Genomic DNA, 23,268 nt, shown 5'->3' with positions numbered 1-23,268 from the left:
GGAGGCTGAGGCAGGAGACTCGCTTGAGCCCAGGAGTTGGAGGTTGCTGTGAGCTGTGATGCTATGGCACTCTACCCAGGGTGACAGCTTGAGGCTCTGTCTCAAAAATATATATATATATATTGTTTTATCACTCATTTGTCAAGTAAACAGCAAGCAGATATTAAATACTGTAACTTGTATTTTTAAGTCAAGCAAAATCTTTAACATACATTTATTTCCCCTAACAGTCTTGTCTTCTCTGTCGTAGTGCACAAACAACGACTAGTTTTTTCCTGTCTCTTATGGTTGACCTTTATGTATTTCTTCTGGAAACTAGGAGATCCATTTCCCATTCTCAGCCCAAAACATGGTGAGTGTTCATGGGAGGGCAGGAAGAGGGGAGGAGAAGTTTTGCTTAATTTTTTGATTTGGAAAAAAAAATTATTTTTTAACTGCTGACTTGAGAAAGTACAACAGGTTGTTTCTTTAAGTAGGATCTGATTTTGAACCAAATTTTCTCCTTCATCCTACTTGTATCAAATGCTGGTTTTGGAATAGACTTCTGATTCCAGAGTAGGAGTTTTTGACTTTGGTAAATATACATACTTCACGGATGTAAAGAAAAAAAGAAAAGTGTCCTTGATATAAATCTCCTGATATTATATATGGAGTTATGGTAATATGTTTGTATGTGCATTCAGAGGTAAGGTGTCAATAAGATTTTATCAGATTCTAAGTTAAAAACAATGAAGAAAAATCTCTCAGCTAATGAGTTATTCCAGAACTATTTCAGAAATAAATGTGGATCTGTCTAGAAAGATTAGAGAGCCCATCTGTGATAAATGTACTAGAGCTTTCATACTATAGCTTTAAAAAAACCTTTTTATTCGGCTTGGCGCCTGTGGCTCAAGTGGCTAAAGTGCCAGCCACATACACCTAAGGTTGTGGGTTCAAATCCAGCCAGGGCCCGCCAAACAACAATGATAGCGGCGACCAAAAAAAAAAAAAAAAATAGCTAGGCGTTGTGGCAGGCTCCTGTGGTCCCAGCTACTTGGGAGGCTGAGGCAGGAGACTCGCTTGAGCCCAGGAGTTGAAGGTTGCTGTGAGCTGTGATGCCACGGCACTCTACCCAGGGGGACAGCTTGAGGCTCTGTCTCAAAAAAAAAACCTTTTTATTCACTATCCTGCTGTATCTATCAGGGTTCTTACTGCAGAAAATAGAACCCTCTGTAACTAGTGTAAAGCAAAAAGTAATTTATTACAGGGTATCAAGCAATTTATAGATTTTCTAAGAAAGCAAAGACCAAGCTAAATGCTATATAGTGAAGAGAAACACCTAAGTATGCCACAATAAACTAGAAGAAAACCCACTGAAGCCATCACCAGCCATACAGAACCTGTGACATCAGGAACCTAACAGTGGAACATCTGTCCCAACTGCTCTACCTTCTAAGTGCTGTCACCACCCTGCATTGGGCTTGAATTTGGGTGAAACCAAGTAACATTTAGAACCTTAGCTTCAAGGAAGTTTGAGAAAGAGCTTTTGGCTTTCCAGACTCTGTAGTACTAAAATAAACGCTAGAAAAGGATTGGAATGAATGTTGAAGGAGCCAGTGTCTAGGATTTGCCATACCTCCCATGCATCCCTCCATGTGTACTCATTGCCTGTAGCAGGGATTGGGGGCAGAGAGAGGTAGCGAGACTCTCCTATAGCAGAGTTAGAGGAAATGTGCAGTTTTAAAAAGTATATGCAACATTATAAATAAATGTATAAATGTATTTTAAAAATAAAAATAGCTGTTTTGAAATTGTAAATAATATTAAAGACCAAAAGAGTTAAGATAATACCAGCCTACTAAAAGTTCAAATTCTAGTTTCCAGAAGAAATACAGGTCAACCATAAGAGAGAAGAAAAAACTAGCTGTTGTTTTATGCACTAAGAGAAGACAAGACTGTTAGGGGAAATAAATGTATGTTAAAGATCTTGCTTGACTTAAAAATACAAAGTTACAGTATTTAATATCTGCTTGCTGTTTACTTGACAAATGAATGATAGAACAATATGATTTTTAATGAAAGCATCCTCACGCCATAAGAGTAACTTGGCCGAAATTAACATGTGGGTCGAGTTAAAGGAGACATTATTAATAAGTAGAAACAGTATAACATATACTTCCGTGGCCTGGCCTCTGTTCTCTTTCTCTGTGTGTTCAATTCTCCTACCAAATTACTTGAAAGTTCTACAGCTGATCTATCAGCCTAGGCAATCCTTCACCCCTTGTCTACATGGAAAATACCTATTGATTCTTTCAGGATTCAACTCTTGTCAATTCCTCTACGATCTTCCTGGCCATCAGTAGGAGATAGTATTTGCTCCCACCTCAGTGTACTTATATCACCTATAAAACTTATAATTATGTGTTTTCTTTTTCTAACTTCCTCATTAACCTATGGGCTCCTTGAGGTCAGAAACTACATCTTGTTTGTCTTTGTATCCCTAGGACCCACTGTGGACCTAGCAAGTGTTTTGTACATATTCATTGAATCTGTAAATGGAAAAAAAATTGAGTCTTTCCAAGGTGGTAGATGACTGTAAAAATACAACACTCTGGGTAAGAATTTAGGAATTGCTATATGATCAACATGCCCATGTCAGTGTAGAGAAAGATTTGGAGTAGAGAGCCCTGTAGTATAGCTCTCATTTAAACCTGTTTCCAATAAGCCCACAAAGAGATGAATTTATTTGTGATGTTAGAAGTCAGGAAGAAAAGTTACAAAGGGCCCCCAGGGCTGCTGACAGTGCAAGTACAAGTTCACATGCAGTCCAGAGACCTAACTCTGACACCCTTTTCCAGCTTTTGCTTCTGTGCAGTCAGCTCACATGACCAGTGCAGCCAGGCTATGCCAGAGGGGAGATGGGAGACCATCGTATCTATTATACCTTTCATCTATGGTTTATCCTAAAAAAGACACCTTGGGGGAAAGCTAGCAAGATGGTTTCAGTTTTATTCTTTCCTTCTTACTTTCCTGGAACCATCTCATCAACCAATGTGGTTTATTGCCATAGTAACCACAGAAAACTGTAAGACCCAATGAGAACTCATCTCTAAAAAACTTAGAGGTGGTGTGTGCCTTTAGTCCCAGCTCCTCAGGAAGCTGAGCCAGGAGTATGGCTTGAACCTAGGAGTTCAAGTCTATAGTGAACTATGAACAAACCATTATAATCTAGCCTGGGCAACAGAATGATATCATTTCTCTAAACAAACAAACTATAAAACCCAGTCATTACCTGTAATGAAAAAAATCTGTGAAAGAACTTTTTATGCAGTGCTTGGACCTCGAAGACCTTGGAGGACATTCCACAGGGGGAAAGAGTACAAGAGACTAAGAAAGCAAGTATGGGTAGGAGGACTGTGTGTGAGCAGATGGCAAGGATGAGATGATCCTCTGCCACTCACTCACCTTATTCATCTGACTTTCCATTTATTAGCTGATTAGCAGGGATAATGATGACTAACTCTTACTTTGTATAAGTGCTGAGATTAAATAGCTAGTATCTACAGAGTACCTCAAACCAGAAAAAAACATTTAATAAAAAGAACACCATGTTAAAAGGAATAAATGTAGAGGGGGCAATTTTTAGTTTTTTTATATTTAGTAATCCATATTAATGCCTTGGATTTTTTTATGTTTTTGAGTAATATTACGTACCCACAGTCAACAGTATTTGTTAAATACTTTCCTTTTTCTTTTTTTTTTTTTTGAGACAGAGTATCAGTATGTCACCCTGGGTAGAGTGCTATGACATCACAGCTCACAGCAACCTCTAACTCTTGGCTTAAGCAATTCTCTTGCCTTAGCCTCCTGTGTAGCTGGGACTACAGGTGCCTGCCTGCCACAACACACAGCTATTTTTTTAGTTGTACTTGTCATTGTTGTTTTTTGGCAGGCCTGGGCTAGACTTAAACCTGCTAGCTCCGGTGTATATGTCTGATGCCCTAGCCAGGCATCCTCAAACTATGGCCTGTGGGCCACATGCAGCCCGCCTAGGACATTTATCTGGCCCGCTGGGTGTTTTTGCTGCTGCTGCCTGTCCTACTTAGCAACCGACTTGTCTGGGGCCCGCAGTCTGGCCCTCCATCGGTCTGAGAGACAATAAACTGGCCCCCTGTTTAAAAAGTCTGAGGACCCCTGCTAGGCGCTGAGCCTAAGCACTTTCTATGTATCAGGCAGTAAGGAAAGAAAAAATTAATAAGACATGATTACTTCCTGTCAAGAAGATGCAAACTCTCAAAAGGTATGTGGAGAGTAGAATCATTTATTTGTTCATTTAACATTCCACAAATATTTACTGAGCACCTACTTTATATTAAGTACTGGAGATAAATTATGAACAAAACAAATTTGGTTGGTGTCTACCCTCTTGAGACATGTAGTCTCATGGGTCTAGACAATAAAGAGGTAAATACACAAATAAGTAATTGCCAGTTTTGATCATTGTCATCAAGAAGCAAATATATTGCTGTGGCAGAGAATAATGCAGATAAAAATGCCAAATTTAGTGCAAGTAGTTACATACAGCCTTTCCGAGTAAGTTGTATTAAAGCTGAGATTTAACAACCAGAGGAAAGCTCAGGTGGAAGGCATGAGAGATACCATGCAAAGGTCTGATGGAAAGACCTTAGTGTAGTCAGTGTATTCAGAAGTTACTTAACTTCTCTGTGCCTCCATTTCCTCATCTCGAAAATTAGGTTTTCAATACTACCATGTTTCCCTGAAAATAAGACCTACCAAAAAAATAAGCCCTAGCAGGATTTCTATTCATTTGTTAAATATAAGCCCTACCCCAACAATAAGACCTAGTGATGGGCATGGCTATGCAGTGCATTTCAGCATGGAGAGGAAGACAGCCCCTGAAAATAAGCCCTAGTGTGTCTTCTTGAGAAAAAATAAATATAAGACAGTATCTTTTTTTCGGGGAAACACAGGTATCTACCTGTTTCTTGGTTAATGAGTTAGTGCATGGTGAATGCCTAGTACATAAAAAGGTGCTAGACAAATATTACCTATTATGTTGCCATTACAATTATTAGTGAAAATAATTTCTTTTAGTGTAGAAGAATGAACTGCCTGCTGCATTGCAGGCAGTTGAGGAATGAACTGGAGGTGAGAAAGAGGTGACAGTAAATATAAATGTCTTTCAAGAAACTTAGCTATTAAGGAGGAAGTAGATAAGGATTGGTAACTAGAAGTAAACTCAAGGCCAAGAACAGAATTTTCTTAGAAAAGAGACTTGAAACGGAAGGGAAGGAACCACCAAAGAAGGAAGAATTGAAGTAGAAGAGAAAAGGGATGACGGTGATGGAAAAGATTCTGTGAGAGGTGATAGGGATTGAGTAAGATCAAAAGCAGAAGTAAAGTCAGCTTTAGACAATGTCCTGTTCTGAGGGAGACAAGTTGGGAGGACGATGACAGATGTAAATATTTACAGTATAGTGAAGGTAGTTTATGTCTAATAGCTTATGTCTTACAATAAGGAGAAAGCCAAAGGTGGGAAAAATGGGTTAAAGAACTGCTGAGGGAACTGGAGAGAGGTGGCTGACCAAGGACAAGATAAGGATTACTCAGTAGTGTGTGAGTTCTATTAGGCTTGGAAACAGTAAGTATCTCTGTAACGGCACCTTATCAGTATACATGCCAGCAATTTTAGGCAGCTAGGCATGAGCACAGGGAAGACAGCAGGTTAGATTGATCCAGAGTTGGGGATTTGTAGGATCAGTGCTTCAGAAGGAAGAGAATAGGGTATCAAGGGTCCTGGTGAAAGAAGTTGAAGTTGGCAAGCCCAGATTCCAAGCTAGGTGAAGAAGGGAGTGTAAGACTAGAAGCCAGAGATCTCACTGACCTCTGAAACAAGTGTAGTGGAAACAAAGGAGCCAGAGGACTAGGTGGGGAGGCCAGTGGTCAGAAATGGAATATTGGAATTTTCGGTTTCAAAGCTGAGCGAATTCCTAAATTCCAACTCTGGCATTTGGCCATAGGAGTAAGTGGCAGAAGCGAATTCTATCCTAGAAATTGGAAGTGAAAGCATAACTAAAATAAAACTATTTTTTTCCTGCAACCAAGCTTCCTGGTTATTCTTCAGCATTACTTTCTCTTATTTATCCCAAATACATCAACCAGCAGGCAATAATTATTTTAACTTCTGAGTTGATTTGCATCATTCTCTAATAATGGAGAACAATTGATAATTAGAATACAACTGATAATTTAAACCTCATGCGTTTACCTTTGAACCTCATTTATCCATAAATTTATCCTATTGATTAGATGCAGTATGTGTTTGTTCAATGCAAAAAGTAATAAGACATTAGCTAAAGAATATGATCTTTGAGAAAATATGAATAGCAAAAGTAGCTAGCATAGGTGTTACCTGCTATTTATACTATTCCTGCAGATATACTTTCCTGATTTTTTTTGTTTTTGCCAAAGTACTTTACTTTGCTAGAGTTCATGCTACTGAGAGTAAACAGTCAATAAGTGTTGTTTACAATTATCATTATTATAGTACTATTATCATCACTCAATAAAAGAGATGACCCTGAAGCATATAAGGTGGGAGGAAATTAATAAACTTTTAATATATTTGTTGTAGAAAAATCTATACATCAATTATTAAAAGTTAGCTTGTAGGCTTGGCTCCTGTGGCTTAAGTGGCTAAGGCACCAGCCACATATACCTAAGGTGGTGGGTTCAAATCCAGCCCGGGCCCACCAAACAATGACGGCTGCAACCAAAAAAAATAGCCAGGCATTGTGGCAGGTGCCTGTGTTCCCAGCTACTTGGGAGGCTCAGGCAGGAGACTCGCTTAAGCCCAGGAGTTGGAGGTTGCTGTGAGCTGTGATGCCACAGCACTCTACCCAGGGGAACAGCTTGAGGCTCTGTCTCAAAAAAAAAAAAAAAAAAAAGTTAGCTTATATGGGTCAGTTATAGGTAACAGTTGATGTTTTCAATGATGTTTCTTTTTGCAGAACAGATGAGAACCATTTTATGATACTATTACCTGGCTTTAATGTGCTCTGATGTTTTCAGGGATCTTATCCATAGAACAGCTCATCAGCCGAGTAGGTGTGATTGGGGTGACTCTCATGGCTCTGCTTTCTGGATTTGGTGCTGTCAACTGTCCATACACTTACATGTCCTACTTTCTCAGGTAAGAAGTACTTTGTCTCTTTTCTTTTTTTTTCCCCTTACTTCTTATGTCACATCATGCTACCATCTTTAGTTTTTATATATTAGATTCATGACATTGCCTTTTTACTTTTTTCTTCCTCTATCCCTATGGACATTGACCTAGAATCCTTCGCAATAAGTCTTGTCACTTATATTTCTTGCCCTTCTTATTTATCCTACATTCATTTTTTAAATGGCAAATTTCAATTTGACACTTCCCTCCCACTTTTTAAAGGCACATTTATAGTGGCCAATGTAAACTGACACCAACTTTAGCAAATCAATTCCTCCTTAGAAGTAGAACAGTAAAAGACAATGCCAAGTTAAAATATTTAAACATACATCCTAAATGTCACTAGATCAAAGCTAAAAGAGACTTAAGAGAGTTGGGCACCTTCCCTTGCCCCAAGACCCCAGAAGAATTAGCTATAAGAAATGACAGCAAAAGCATTTTAGTTTATTACAGTCATTTTAATATTTTCTAGAAAAAGCCATATCTCTGAATTATTAGGTAACAATTGAAGTTTATATGCTTCTATAGATGCCTTATATTAATGCACAAGGGTGAAACTCCAAGACATTTTGCTAACAGTTTGTGTTTATTGTAGGAATGTGACTGATACAGATATTCTAGGCCTGGAACGGCGACTGCTCCAAACCATGGATATGATCATAAGCAAAAAGAAAAGGTAAGATATCAGCACATTAATCATACTCTGTTACGACTTCTCAGTAAGAAAATATGACTATGAATTGGTCCTGGCAGGGGATTTCATCAAGTTAATTTTTATTATAAGTTATGTACCATCAAAGATTTAATGTCTAATCTTATATGAAAGGAGATTCTCAAATTCAACCTTATTTCCTAAATTTTGATACTTCTTTTTAAATAAATTATTAAGATAACTTTTTTGCTTATTTAATTTTAATTTTTAATCATAAATTGATGAATTATGGGGTGATATTATTATGTTTTACTTTCTTCCTTTTTTTTTTTTTTTTTTTTTTGCTGTTTTTGGCTAGAGCTGGGCTTGAACCCGCCACCTCTACCCAGTATGATTTATAAATATGGAAGGATTAAACCCAGCTAATTAACATATCCACCATCTCATATACTTAACATTTTTTATGGTGAGAACATTTACTCTTAGCAGTTTTTTGTTGGTTTGTTTGTTTGTTTTTTATTGAATGGTAACTATGTACATTAATGCACTTCTGGGGTACAGTGTGGTGTTTTCACATACAATTTGAAATATTTCCATCAAACTGGTTAACATAGCCTTCATGTCATTTTCTTAGTTATTGTGTTAAAACGCTCATATTCTACTCTTAGAAAGATTCACTTGTACCCTTGTAAGATAAACCTCAGAAGTGATCCCTCCAATCCTCGTCCCTCCACCCATTCCCCCCTCCCCTCACCCTCCCTCCTCCCTGTATTCTTAGGCTGTTATTACTCTTAGCAATTTTAAAGTGAATAATACATTATTATTTGCCATATTCATCATGCTGTGCAGGGTATCTCAGTGAAAATAAAACCTTCTTCTTCTTATCTAATTGAGGCTTTGTACCCTTTCACCATCATCTCCCATTCCCCCACCTCCCTGGCCTCTGGTAACCACTATTCTACCCCTTGCTTTGTTGAATTCAATTGTTTAGATACAACATATAAATGAGAACATGCATTATTTGTCTTTCTGTGCCTGGCTTATTTCACTTAGCATAATGTTTTCCAATTCCATCCAGGTTATTACAAGACAAAATTTCTTTTTTTAAAGATGGATAGTATTGTGTATATAAACCCATTTTCTTTATCCATTCACCTGTTGGTGGACGCATAGGTGGATTCCATAACTTGGCTATTGTGAATAACCCTGCAGTGGATATAGGAATGCAGACCTCTCTTCGACATACTTATTTTAAATCTTCTGAGCAAATGCCCAGAAGTGGGATTGCTGGATCATATGGCAATTTTATTTTTATGTTTTGGGGGAACCTCCACACTGTTTTCCATGGTGGTTGCACTAATTTATATTCCCACCAACAATATAATAAGATTCTCTTTTCTCCACATCTTTGCCAACACTTCTTATCTTTCATCTTTTTGGTAATAGCTGTTCTGACAGATAGATGTGAGATAGTGTGTCACTGTGGTTTTAATTTGCATTTTCTTGACGACTGGTGGTAAGCATTTTTTTCTGTCAATTGGCCATTTATATCTCTTCTCTTGGGAATTATCTATTTAGGTCCGTTGCCTGTTTTTTAGATTGTTTTCTTTCCATAGAGTTGTTTGAGTTCCTTATATATTTGTGGGTATTAAGCCCTGATCAGACCTATGGCTTGCAGACATTTTCTCCCAGTCTATAAGTTGTCTCTTTACTTTATTAATTGTTTTCTTTGTTGTGCAGAAGCTTTTATTTTGATGTCATCCCATTTGTCTATTTTTGCTTTAGTTGTCTGCACTTTGGGGGTCAAATCTAAAAAACCAGTGTCATGTAGTTCTTCTTCTAGAAGTTTTACAGTTTCAGGTCTTATGTTTAAGTCTTTAATCCATTTTGAGTTGATGTTTATATATGGAATAAGATAAGTGTCCAATTTCACTTTTCTACATATGGGTATCTGCTTTTTCTAACACCATTTATTGATGAAAGTGTCCTTTTTCCAATGTATATTTGTCAAAAATTAATTGACCGTACATGTGTTGGCTCATTTCTGGGCTCTTTGTTCTCTTCCATAGTCAATGAGTTTATTTTTATGTCAGTACTCTGCTATTTTAATTACTGTTGCTTTGTAGTAGTGTATAATTTAACATAAGGTATAATTTGAAATAAGGTAGTGTGACGTTTCCAGCTTTGTTCATTTTGTTCATGATTGCCTTGGCTAGTCAGGACTTTTTCTTATTCCATGTGAATTTTAGGATTTTTTTTCTATTTCTATGAAAAATGACATTGGACTTTTGATAGGGGTTACATTAAATCTGTAGATCACTTTGGGTACTATGGACATTTTTAACAATATTAATGTTTAAAGAATATTACAAAAATGAAATCAAGAGAACAATCCCATTTATAATAGCAAAAAAAAATACTTAGGAATAAACTTAAATGAGAAGATTAAAGACCTAAACACTAAGAACTATAAAATGTTAATGGAAGAAATTAAAGAAAATGTAAATAAATGGAGATAAATCATGTTCATGAATTGGTAGGTAAATTTTATGTTCGAAGGATGGATGTTTAAAAGTCTATCATCCTGCATTTTTATGGACTTTCTCATGTCTGACTTAAATTGTTTCAACTTCTTTTTTTCTAACTACTTAAAATCCATCAAGTCTTCTAATATTATAGTTTTTATTATTTAAAAAGTGCTTTTTTTTGGACACAGAATCTCACTTTGTTATCCTCAGTAGGGTGCCATGGAGTCATAGTTCACAGCAAACTATAACACAAACTCTTGTACTCAAGTGATCCTCTTGCCTCAGCCTCCCAAGTAGCTGGGGCTACAGGTACCCGCCACAATGCCTGGCTAGTTTTAGAGATGGGGTCTTGCTCTTACTAAGGTTGGTCTCAAAATCCTGAGCTCAGGCAATCCACCTGCCTGGACCTCCCTGAGTGCTAGGACTATAGGCATGAGCTACCACGCCCAACCTAAAAGGTACTTTGTAAATATGTATTTTCAAAGTGGCATTTGATTAGGTCTTCAGCACAGTCCTTGACCCAGTATAGCTAATAGGGCATATAGACAGCTAATGTGACTATACTGGGCCCTTGGGATTCCTACAGTGCCCTTGCTATCTACCACAATTTAGAAAACTTATTTGTAAGCACTCAGTTGGGGAAGAATAGTGAGCAGAAAACAATCTTTCAACTTAACAGTAGAGGGCCATAGTGAGAGGACCTACAAGAAAAATGACATCTGTTACATATAAAAAAAGTTAATGGTTGAAAATAAAGGTCAGGAAAGAAACATACACTTCTCATTTGGAACTATAGAGGAAGAAATCTTAATCTCTACCTTGAGTTAGGCTTTTCTAGACTCTCTTTTTGGAATTTTGTGGGAATAGGGGAAAAAATACATTTACTAGTAAAATTCCAGCACAAGCCACAGCTTCTCTCAAATGATAGTAAGGAAACTTGCGGGAATGGTGATGGAAAGAGTTCAGGCAATTCCTTCTACGGAAAATCATAAAACTGAAACAAATATTAAAAGCAAATATTTGAAGTTATTGGAAAATGAACAGAGGCAGGTAGAAATTTGAGAAGATTACCAGGTAACTGTTGCATTTTATGGCTTTCTTGTCTGGTGGTGCCCCTCAACCATAACCCAGACACTCCAGTGTACAGATCAGTAGAGTTACAATCAGCAAGAATAACTACGAATTTAAAGGGGAAATTGTAGAAATGAGAGATGCAGAAAGACTGAGATCCAAACCTGAGTATAAACCCTGCACCAATCCCTTCTTCTTTACTAAATTACGCATGTGCACAGGAAACACTAAAGAGTCTGAGAAAAAAATAGGTAGAAACTAGAGGGGAATCTATCTTTGAAAAAATAGAATTGATTCTTGGTGAGATTTGCAAGTTTGCAGTGACTTTGACTAAGTACATTGCCTGAGCTATGTGTAGATTGAGCACACAACTTAGATGACAGAAAGTGAAAGTCTTACTGGCTTGAGTTGTCGGAGGGTAGAACTCAGGACTAGCAAAGCAATTAGAAATTTAGGAGAGAGCCTTAGAAGCTAAAAAAACCACAGAGAAGGTAAATATCATTATAGAATCTGTTCAGATTTGGGCTTAACCTCTATCGTACATTAGCTCAGGCTCAGAGGAGACCATTAGAAAATCAGACTAACCCTCTTTGCTGACGATGTGATCTTATACTTAGAGAACCCCAGGGACTCAACCTCAAGACTCCTGGAAGTCATCAAAAAATACAGTAATAGGGCGCCGCCTGTGGCTCAAAGAAGTAGGGCGCCAGCCCCATATGCTGGAGGTGGAGGGTTCAAACCCAGCCCTGGCCAAAAACTGCAAAAAAAAAAAAAAAAAAAAATACAGTAATGTCTCAAAATATAAAATCAATGTCCACAAGTCAGTTGACTTTTTATACGCCAATACAGGCCAAGATGAGAGGTTAATTAAGGACACAACTCCCTTCACCATAGCCCCAAAGAAAATGAAATACCTAAGAATATACCTAACAAAGGAAGTGAAGGACCTCTATAAAGAAAATTATGAAATCATAACAAAGGAAATAGTAGAGGTTATTAACAAATGGAAGAACATACCATATTCATGGCTGGGAAGAATCAATATTGTTAAAATGTCTATACTTCCCAAAGCAATCTACCCATTCAATGCCATCCCTATTAAGATACCAACATCATACCTTCAAGATTTGGAAAAAATGTTCTGCATTTTGTATGGAACCAGAAAAAAACCCATATAGCTAAGACAGTTCTTAGTAATAAAAACAAAGCTGGGGGCATCAGCATACCAGATTTTAGGCTGTACTACAAAGCCATAGTGGTCAAGATAGCATGGTACTGGCACAAAAATAGAGATACAGACATTTAGAATCGAATAGAAAACCAGGAAATGAAACTAACATCCTGCAACCACCTCATCTTCAATAAACCAAACAAGAACATACCTTGGGGGAAAGACTCCCTATTCAATAAATGGTGCTGGGAGAACTGGATATCCACAGGTCAAAGACTGAAACTGGACCCACACCTTTCCCCACTCATAAAACTTGATTCAAGATGGATAAAGGACTTAAATTTAAGGCATGAAACTATAAAAATCCTCAAAGAAAGCATAGGAAAACCACTGGCCTGGGGAAAGACTTCATGAAGAAGCCTGCTGTGGCAATTGCAGTAACAACAAAAATAAACAAATGGTACTTAATTAAACTGAAAACCTTCTGTACAGCTCAGGAGACAACCACCAAAGCAAATAGACAACCTACACAATGGGAAAGGATATTTGCATATTTTGAATCAGACAAAAGTTTGATAACTAGGATCTATAGAGAACTCAATCCACATGAAAAAAGCTAACAATCCCATATATCAACGGGCAAGAGACATGAATAGAACCTTCTCTAAAGAAGACAGATGAATGGCTAACAAACATATGAAAAAATGCTCATCATTCCTAATTATTAGAGAATTCAAATCAAAACCACCCTGAGATACCATCTAACCCGGGGGTCCTCAAACTTTTTAAACAAGGGGCCAGTTCACTGGCCCTCAGACCATTGGAGGGCTGGACTGCAGGCCCCGGGACAAGTTGGCTGCTAAGCAGGACAGGTAGCAGCAGCTAAAACACCTGTCGGGCTGAATAAATGTCCTCAGCGGGCCGTACTTTGAGGATGCCTGATCTAACCCCAGCGATAATGACCCACATCACAAAATCTCAAAATTGCAGATGCTGGTGTAGATGTGGAGAGAAGGGAACACTTTTACATTGCTGGTGGGACTGCAAGCTAATACAACCTTTTTGGAAGGAAGTATGGAGAATCCTCCAAGAACTCAAATTAGACCTCCCATTTGATCCTGCAATCTTATTACTGGGCATCTACCCAGAAGGAAAAAAATCCTTTTATCATAAGGACACTTGCACTAGACTATTTATTGCAGCTCAATTTACAATCGCCAAAATGTGGAAATAGCCTAAATCAGATGTCCTCAAACTACGGCCTGCGGGCCACCTGCAGCCCACCTAGGACATTTATCCAGCCCGCCAGGTGATTTTGCCACCACTGCCTGTCCTGCTGAGCAGCTGACTCATTCCAGGGCCCACAGCCCAGCCCTCCAGTGATCTGAGGGACAGTGAACTGACTCCCTGTTTAAAAAGTTGAGGACCCCTGGCCTAAATGCCCACCAACCCAGGAATGGATTAACAAGCCATGGTGTATGTACACCATGGAATACTATTCAGCCATTTAAAAAGCGGAGACTTTCCAGCCTTTGTATTAGCCTGGATAGAAGTGGAACACATCATTCTTAGTAAAGCATCACAAGAATGGAGAAGCGTGAATCCTATGTACTCAATTTTGATATGAGACCAATTAATGACAATGATATGGTGGGGGTGGGGGAAGGGGAGAGCAGAGAGAGAAAGAAGGAGGGAAGGGGTGGGGGTGGGGTCTTGATGTGTTCCACACCTTTTGGGGGCAAGAAACAATTGTAAGAGGTTGCACAAATGCAATCAGTATAACCTGGTTTCTTGTACCCTCAATGAATCCCTAACAATAGAAAAAAAAAGAAAGAAAGAAAGAAAGTCAGACTAAAAAAGAAGCAGCAGTAAGCTGGAAAATTGAGCAGAAACATTACTTCCTACAGATATAACAGATTTCACAGGTTGAGTGTAGGTCTATTTACTAGTACTAAAATAAAAAACAACAATAATAATCCTCAGAAGAACAAAACAAATTCCAAAGTCACAAAATCATATTAACTATGATTATTAAGTAGTCAACCAAAATTTACTAGACATGCAAAGAAATAAGACCACATAACCCCTATTCAAGATCAAAAGCTATCAATAGAAACTAACTCCAAGTGGGTCCAGATGATAGATTTAAAAAACAAAGACTTGGAAGTAAGTATTAGAAACATATTACAGAGAGATATTAGAGATGTATATTTTAGGTTTTGGCTCTGATCAAGTCCATAGAGGACCCCTTTAGATATATTAACACCTAGAGATTGTACATTTTAGGCTGCTACAAAATAAAGCAAGTATCCCATGGTCTTTTTTGCTGTCAAAATAGTCAATGAAAATTTTATTCTATCATCTGAGCTAATAATAAAATTATCTTTTAATTTTCCTTCCCCCAAAAAGAAATACATTCAAAGAAATGAAGGAAAGCATTGTATTAATTAGTGAAAAGATGAGGAATCACAACAGAGAAATGGAACTTTTTAAGAAACAAAATAGAAATTCAGAAACTATAACTAAAATATGAACATTACTAGTTGGGCTTAACAAAAGAATTGAGATGCAGATGAACTTGAGGATAGATCACTAGAAATTATTCGATTCGAAGAATAGTGAGATAAAAGATTAAAGAAAAATGAATAAATGTCTCAATGTGAGACAATATCAAGCAATCTAAATTCTTGTAGGTGGAGTTCTAAAAGAGAGGGAAAGGGACAGAAACAGTACTTGAAGAAATAATGTCCCCAAACTTCTCAAATTTGGTGGAAAACATTAATTTACAGATCCAAGAAGCTCAAGAAATTCCAAATCGGATAAACACAAAAGAAAACTACACCAATGTACATAATAGTCAAACTGCCTAAAGAGAAAATGTTGAAAGCAGCCAGAGTAAAATGATATATACAGGGAAACAATGAAAAAAAGAAATGGCTATTCAACAACATTGTGGAATACAAAATAAGCACAAGGTCAATTGTAGCCAGTCACTATTGTGTACATATAGTCCCAATGCTTAAGAGGCTGACGTGGGGGGAATCACTTGCATGTGAATCCACCCTGGACAACATAGTGAGACCCTGTCTCTTAAAAAAAAAAAAAACATTTCTGTAATAGAACATCCATAGTTGTCTACCCCACCTCCCTACACTGACCACCTGAAATTGACCTAATTTTCAAAAACCAGACAGGCACCACATGTATACATCAGTGCAGTTGGCCTAGTTCCTTATGTTGACATGTCCTCATGTTAACCAGTTTGTTATAGTCCTTATTGTGGTCAGCTTTAAGAGGTTCTACTGTACTAGCAGTGAATATTTGGACATCAAGTCATTCAAAAAAATAAAATACTTGCATGTAAATCTAAGAAAACATGTAGGGTTCAAAGGCTAAAAATTATAAAACTCCAATGAAAGAAATCAAATATCTAAGTAAATGGAGAGACGTGTTGACGTGTTTTTGAATAGGGAGACACGGTGATATTTTACTGGTCTGTGTCTGCCAGTACCACACAGTACTCAACCAGCTCTGTGATACTGGCAAACATACATCAGTGGAACACAGTAAAGAACTCAGAAATAGGCTGATACAAATATCCTCAGCTAATTTTTGACAGATATGCAAAAGCAGTTCAGTGGAGAAGTAAGAGAGCCTTTCACCAAATGTTGCTGAAGCAATTAGACATCATAGGAAAAATAAAAAACAAAAAAGAATCTGCATCTGGACAGCGTTTGTGGCTCAAAGGAGTAGGGAGCCAGCCCCGCATGCCGGAGGTGGCGGCTTCAAACCCAGCCCCGGCCAAAAACTGCAAAAAAAGTATCTGAATCTAAATTTCTTATATAAAACTTTACTCAAAACAAATAATAGACTTAAATGTAAACTTATGTATTTTAAATAAAACTTTTATTTAAAAAATACATAGGAGAAGATCTTTGGGATATAGGGCTAGACAACAAGGTTTTAGACTTAATAACAAAAGTATACTTTATAAAAGGAAAAATTGATAAATTGAGCTCCATCAAAATTAAAAACTTTACTCTGTGAAAAACCCTGTTAAGAAGATGAAGAGATAAGCTACAGCCTGAAAAAAAATTTCGAAAATTGCATATATGAGAAAGGACTAGTATAGCACACCCACTGAGTGAAGGGCTCAACTACAACTTGAACTTAACCTAAAAAATTCAAACAATGTAACCTAATCATTTGTACCCTCATATTAATCTGAAACTTAAAGAAAAACAGTGTAATTAGAAAATGGGCAAAAAACCACAAGTAGACATTTTATTATAGAGGATATATAGATGGTATAGAAGCACATGAAAAGATATTCAACATTATTAGTCATTAGGGACATGCAGTTAAAACCACAATGAGATACTACTACATACCTATCACAGTGGCTAAAATAAAAATTAGTCACAGTGTCAAATGCTAATAAGGATGCAGAGAAACTGCATCACTCATACATTGCTAGTAGGAGCATAGAATGGTACAGTAACTCTGGAACACTGTTCAGCTATTAAGAAAAACTGAAATGGGCTTGGTGCCTCTGGCTCAAGTGGCTAAGGCGCCAGCCACATACACCTGAGCTGGCAGGTTCGAAGCCAGCCTGGGCCCACCAAACAACAACGACAGCTGCAACCAAAAAATAGCCAGGCGTTGTGGCGGGCACCTGTAGTCCCAGGTACGTGGGAAGTGGAGGCAGGAGAATCGCTTGAGCCCAGGAGTTGGAGGTTGCTGTGAGCTGTGATGTTACACAGCACTCTACCCAGGGTAACAGCTTGAGGCTCTGTCTCAAAAAAAGAAAGAAAGAAAAGAAACTGAAATGCAACCAATGGGAGATTCATCTATCAGGCAACTTTGACTCTGGGGCTTCCCCTCAGCCTGGTCAAAACTTTCTCAGAACTGTGTCTCAGTATGTGACTCTTCCTAACCAATCCTTCCTTCCTTCTCCCCTTCAAAAGTCTCTCCCTGCCTACCCCAGCTGCCTTCCCCTTTATCCTTGATAATTGTTTCCTCCAATAAATCTCTTACACACCTAATCTCAAAAAAGAAAGAAACAGGACATGCAGTTACCACACCCTACAATGCATTCCTGGGGATTTGTCCAGAGAAATGGAGATTTACATCCACATAAAAACCTGTACACAAATGTTTATAACAGCTTAATTCATAGTAGCCAAAAACTAAAGAATCCAGATGTCCTTCAATGGGTGAATGGTTAACCAAATTGTGGTACATTCATACCATAGATTACTTAGCAATAAAAACAAACTATTGGCATACACAACAACCTGGATGAATCTCAAAAAAAAATATGTTGAGTGAAAAAGCCATTTCCCAAAGGATACATACTGTTTCTAGCTATTTACACATTTTTGAAATGACAAAAGTATAGAATAGACCACAGATTAGTGGTTGCCAGGGGTGAAGGAGGAGGGGAGGGGAGAAGGAAGTGGGCTGTACAGGGCAGCATGAATGATGCTTGTAGTCATGGATATCATGACTCCGTTTTGCATGATGTTTCCATTGGGGAGATCTGGGTAAAGAGTACACGGAATCTCTATATTTTTTTTTTAATTTCAGAATATTACAAGGGTATAAATGTTTGGGTTACATGAATTGTTTTTGTGCAGTTTGAGTCACAGTTATAAGTGTGCCCATCTCCAAAATAGCATGCCTTGTACCCATTAGGTATGAATTTACCCCTCCCCTCTTCCTCACGCTCACCTGCTTAGTTGCCATTGAGTTTTACTACCAGATGTGCACATGAGTATTGATTGATTAGTTCCAATTTAATAGTGACTACATGTGGTGTTTGTTTTTCCATTCTTGTGATGCTTCGCCTAGAAGAAAGGTCTCCAGTTCATCCAGGTTGTTACAAAAGGTATCAGTTCACAATTTTTTTTTATGGCTGAGTACTCCATAGTACACGTCATCACATTTTATTAATCCACTCATGTATTTTTCTTAAAACTGCATATGAATTTACAAGTATCGCAAAATTAAAAGTTTAGTTAAAAAAGAAAAGTAATGGCTGACTTCCCAGCAGGAACAACGGAGAAGAGGAAACAAAATGACATATTTAAACCATGGTAGACATTTTTCGGCTTCTCTTACACACTACCACCAAACCTCAACCAAGTGTATATGTTTTTCCATATTATGGATTTTTAAATAACATTCAGCTGGTAACAAATAGATAATTTCTTATTATCTTTAACTTGTTATAAAGAGGCAGTAGTGATGATAATCACTATGGTGGCGATGATGGCAAAGAAAAGTTGAAGATGAAAATAATCTAGTTCCATAGTACTGTTATTGGGTTTTTTATTCTTTTTCACCACCTGAGAAAGTTTGATATTGTTATGTTTTCTTCTTAACTATGTGACAGTTTCTTTTTCACCTGTAACTTATTTGAGAAGAGCAAAATTGGTTTAGAATTAATAAATAAGTTCTTGATAAAATTGAAAGTGAAAGCAAGTTGTTTAAAACAAAGCCATGTTCATCTATGTGCAGTCAACTTTCATTCTTCTAGTGATTGTCTTTTCTACCTGTTATGAGACCACAGTACACACTGTCATTTGCCTTTACGTATTCAGCCAGTTCCTCTCCACAGCCGGTCATTCATGCTTGTCGTGTTATGGACAGTAAAAATAGGGACAGCAGAAATGGGCTCTGTGCTCCCTCTCCCAGCTGTCTCTCCTTTAAAAGAGTGTGGTAAGCTGAAGTGCACTGCTGAAGGAGTGGAAAGGAACCCTGTCCTTCTTCATGTGCATGTTCTAGTTTTCTCAACTGTGGAAAAAGAAAAACTAAGAATTACTGACTCTCACCAAGTCATAATCTCCCGAGGTCTGATCCTCTTCTTGGTCATTTATTACAGTTTCCCAAAATGCTGAGTTATAGTTGATTATAGTTAGAAGAAAGGCAGAAAGGGCTGGAACTTAGGTCTGTGTTTCTTTCTCTCAGTATCCAGGCAAAGGCTATTTTGAGACAGAAACAGTTAGGTCAACATGGCTGACACACCTATCTGTCTTTCTTGTTAATATTATTTCAGCTAAATGGCTTAAAGAATTTAGCCCACAGAAATACCATTTGCTATTTGGTACTGTTGGTACCATTTGTATTAGTCCTAACCATACATAGCAATGTTGCTGCTTCCTCCTCACCATTTTTCTCTCTTATCACCCCAAAATTTCTGTCTTCAGTTAAAGTTTTCTTTAGTCTTGATATTCTATATTTTTATTAGATTCATTCTGGTTCATTTTGCAGGCCCTACTGGCCTTGGCCCATTATAACCTTCAAGTAATCATGTAGGTACAAATGATCTTATTTTTTAACCTCACAAGGGCCTTGTTCTTAATATCTTTGTGTTGGGCTGGAACCATCCAGCAGCTGCCACCCTGATGAGAGAAAGGAATGGTAGGTTTCCTGTTCATTTATTCAGTAGTGGGACAGATTACAGTGTGTGAGGAGATTAGATTAATTTTTAGAAAGGGACTAGTTTATGTGATTTTGCTATTTTTTTCTTTTTGTCTGCTTTTGAAAAGGCAGAAAGAAAATATCGAGTTCCTACTCGATAGGTATATTAGCTGTTTTATGTATAACACTTTATAATTGAAAACATAAGTTCTTATGACTATTTCATTCATTTTCACATCCATCCAGACATGAAAAATTAAAATTCTAAGTCTTCACAGCTTCTAACTGGCAAAGCTAGTTCTCAAAATTCTGTGCTGCTTCATCTAGACCACATTGCTTCCACTTGGCTTCCCTTCACTTCTAAGTAGGAGAAAAGTAGGACTCTGGAACCACCATCCTTTCTGAACAGCTCAGCAGATGAAAGAGGCAGCTGTAAGATTGGACTTTGAGGTTCCATGCTTCCTTGCTGAGTTTTTATATTTTCTTTCATTTCAGGATGGCAATGGCACGAAGAACTATGTTCCAGAAGGGGGAGGTGCATAACAAACCATCAGGATTCTGGGGAATGATAAAAAGTGTTACTACTTCAGCACCAGGAAGTGAAAGTATCCTTTGTCCCTCTACTTGATTCTTTTTGTCAACTCTGGACCAAGGACAGAAGAAAAAAATAGTATGAAGATAGTCCTTTTAGGGTACCTGACTGTGTCAGGATCCAAACTGACTAGGGCTGGGCTTAGAAAATACAATTCATACAGAATCCTCTTTCTAACCCCCAGGGGAGATCATAAAATCATTGTCTATGAGCTGAAGGGTCATAAAAAGTCAGTCTTTCCATTTACAGATGAGAAAATAGAACCAGAGAGGTTAAGTCACACAGTGGTTTGTGGCATAGCTAAGAACTGAACTGTGATCTCTTTTTCATAGTTCTTTCCACTACACTATTGTATTTCTCAACTCTGAAAAACCACCACAAGGTGAAATGGCTCCCTAAAATGGATGGTTTGTATATAGGATGACCTATTTCTAAAGTAATTATATTCCTAGATAAATTTTAAGTAGCTCTGCTTCTCTAGTGACTTTTTGGTTTAAAGAACCAAGGAGACGGTTTCACTAGGGTGCCGGCCACGTACACTGGGGCTGGCAGGTTCAAACCTGGCCCAGGTCTGCCAAACAATAATGACAACTACAACAAAAAAAATAGCCAGGCCTTGTCGCAAGCACTTGTAGTCCCAGCTACTCGGGAGACTGAGGCAAGAGAATTGCTTAAGCCCAAGAGTTTGAGGTTGCTGTGAGCTATGACTCCACAGCACTCTACCGAAGGTGACATAATGAGACTCTGTCTCAAAAAAAAAAAAGAACCAAAGAGGTGAGGTTAGTAGATTATTCTTGGCCCAACTGGTTATGGTGTTGAACTAATTCCCAAATTGTATAACCAAATCTCTCTGTGGCTCCTAGTCTCTTAAGTTAAGACTTTGGAGGATAAGCGTGAGATGGTATATCCTATTGCCTTCTCTGGTCCAAGGAAGTACAAATTCCCTTTTCCTTCAATTGGAGAAGAAGGATACAGTCTATTCTTCCTACAAATTGTAACTTATGTTCTTCTAGTGTCAAATATAGGTAAGAATAAGATCAAAGAAAGGCAGGATGATTATGGAAAAGAAAGAAAAAGTGTTAATTTAGATTTATTTAATCAAGAAAAATTCATTTCACGTCTATTTCTAAGCCGAGTATTCAGGGATAAAATGATGAATTTAGCCTCTCTCCTCAGCAACCTTGCCCTTAATCATGGGAGAGATAGACATCTAATTAGACAGACCGTATTGTTTGGTGGTCTGAACTATGCAAATAGTAGCCACTGTTAAGGAAGGAACTGAAGGGCACTTGCCGACTTGGGTAATAGTGGGGAAAAAATCACACAGAAGGGAGGACTTGGGTCAGTGCTTCTGTTTACTATTTTTATTAAAATTCCATAAAGCCAATATTGTAGGTTTTAGAGCTATTTCAGTGATAGTCAGCAAATACACCAGGATTATGTAAGCTCTTGAGTCCCTGTTTCCTAAATGGGAGACTACCTGATTGATTCTTGGAAAATAGCATAGCGTAGTGGAAAGCAGGCCTTGGATTAAGGCATATCTGACTTTTCATCCACACCTTTTAGCTGTGTGACTTTGAGCAAGTTAACTTTCTGAGCTTCACTTTCTTTATCTGCAAAATTGGTAACAACACCTGTCATCTCATGGGATTATTGTGAGAATAAAAGAAGATAATGTCCCTAAAGAACTAAAGAAGATAATGACTATAAATCCCAGCCTACATTAGAACTCAGTAAATATTAATATTAGTTCCCTTTCCTAACATTGTATTTATTCAGATAATATAGGAGAAAGCTGTGTGTTACTATAGGTGTTATTATGTAACCACTTGTGATCTTGAAGATTCCATTTAATTTAACTAGATAAATAAAGCAAAAAACAAACAAGTGAAACCATCCATCTGAGCCGCTTGACTTAGAGAAACAGTGATAGATATTTGATGGTGGTGTACTTGATAGTGAAGCTTTTACACATCTATCTCAGAGGTTGGGAAAATTGCACTGAACTAGTACTGCGGGCTCTGAAACAGAAAATTGAAAATACAAGGCAATTCCTGGGATCTTCTGTGGAAAAACCAGAGAGGTGCTTTCTTCACTGCCATTTCTTTACATTTGTATGTGGTTTGAACCTTATTGGTGTTTTGTGTCAGATCTTACCCTCATTCAACAGGAAGTGGATGCTCTGGAAGAACTAAGTAGACAGCTTTTTCTGGAAACAGCTGATCTATATGCTACCAAGGTACAGAGCAAGGAAACTGAAGTGTGATTTTTAACAATATGATTAAAGAGAGAGTAAGACTAACTGGCTGTTGAGTGTTCTCCATGACCAAGCAAAAGAACCTCATAGCTTCAGTATCAGCCATGGAACGTGAGGGGTGAGGGGTCTATACTCTCCGTGAAATTGCTCCTATCATTAGCAAATCCTTAGTAGAACACTTTCAGTAATAGAAATTGGTGAGATGGTCAGAAGAGGGTTTCAACACCTAGGAAAGTGGCAATGCTCCACTTCCTGCTGACCTGAGATAAAGATGGTAGCTCCTCTGATTCCTCTTTACTTAGTTATAAGAGCAGTAGATACCTATATGCCATGGTCTAGCCCTATTT

The 23,268-nt window shown here is 37.8% G+C and overlaps 1 protein-coding gene across 1 annotated transcript in view; it reads left to right on the top strand.

Moving 5' to 3' along the window:
• LOC100960178 (Golgi pH regulator) overlaps positions 1-23,268 on the top strand; it is a 43,049-nt gene that overhangs the window by 7,635 nt on the left and 12,146 nt on the right. The window contains exons 4-8 of the mRNA XM_023515490.1: positions 251-352; positions 7,072-7,192; positions 7,821-7,901; positions 20,568-20,677; positions 22,815-22,903. Of these exons, the coding sequence (XP_023371258.1) occupies positions 251-352; positions 7,072-7,192; positions 7,821-7,901; positions 20,568-20,677; positions 22,815-22,903 (503 nt within the window). The remainder of the gene's footprint in view (positions 1-250; positions 353-7,071; positions 7,193-7,820; positions 7,902-20,567; positions 20,678-22,814; positions 22,904-23,268) is intronic.

Source organism: Otolemur garnettii, unplaced genomic scaffold, assembly GCF_000181295.1.
Source record: "Otolemur garnettii isolate 467f Iridium unplaced genomic scaffold, OtoGar3 scaffold00073, whole genome shotgun sequence".
NCBI classification, from domain to species: domain Eukaryota; kingdom Metazoa; phylum Chordata; class Mammalia; order Primates; family Galagidae; genus Otolemur; species Otolemur garnettii.
Note: the sequence above shows the minus strand (reverse complement) of the source record. Positions and strands in the feature narration are given on the sequence as shown.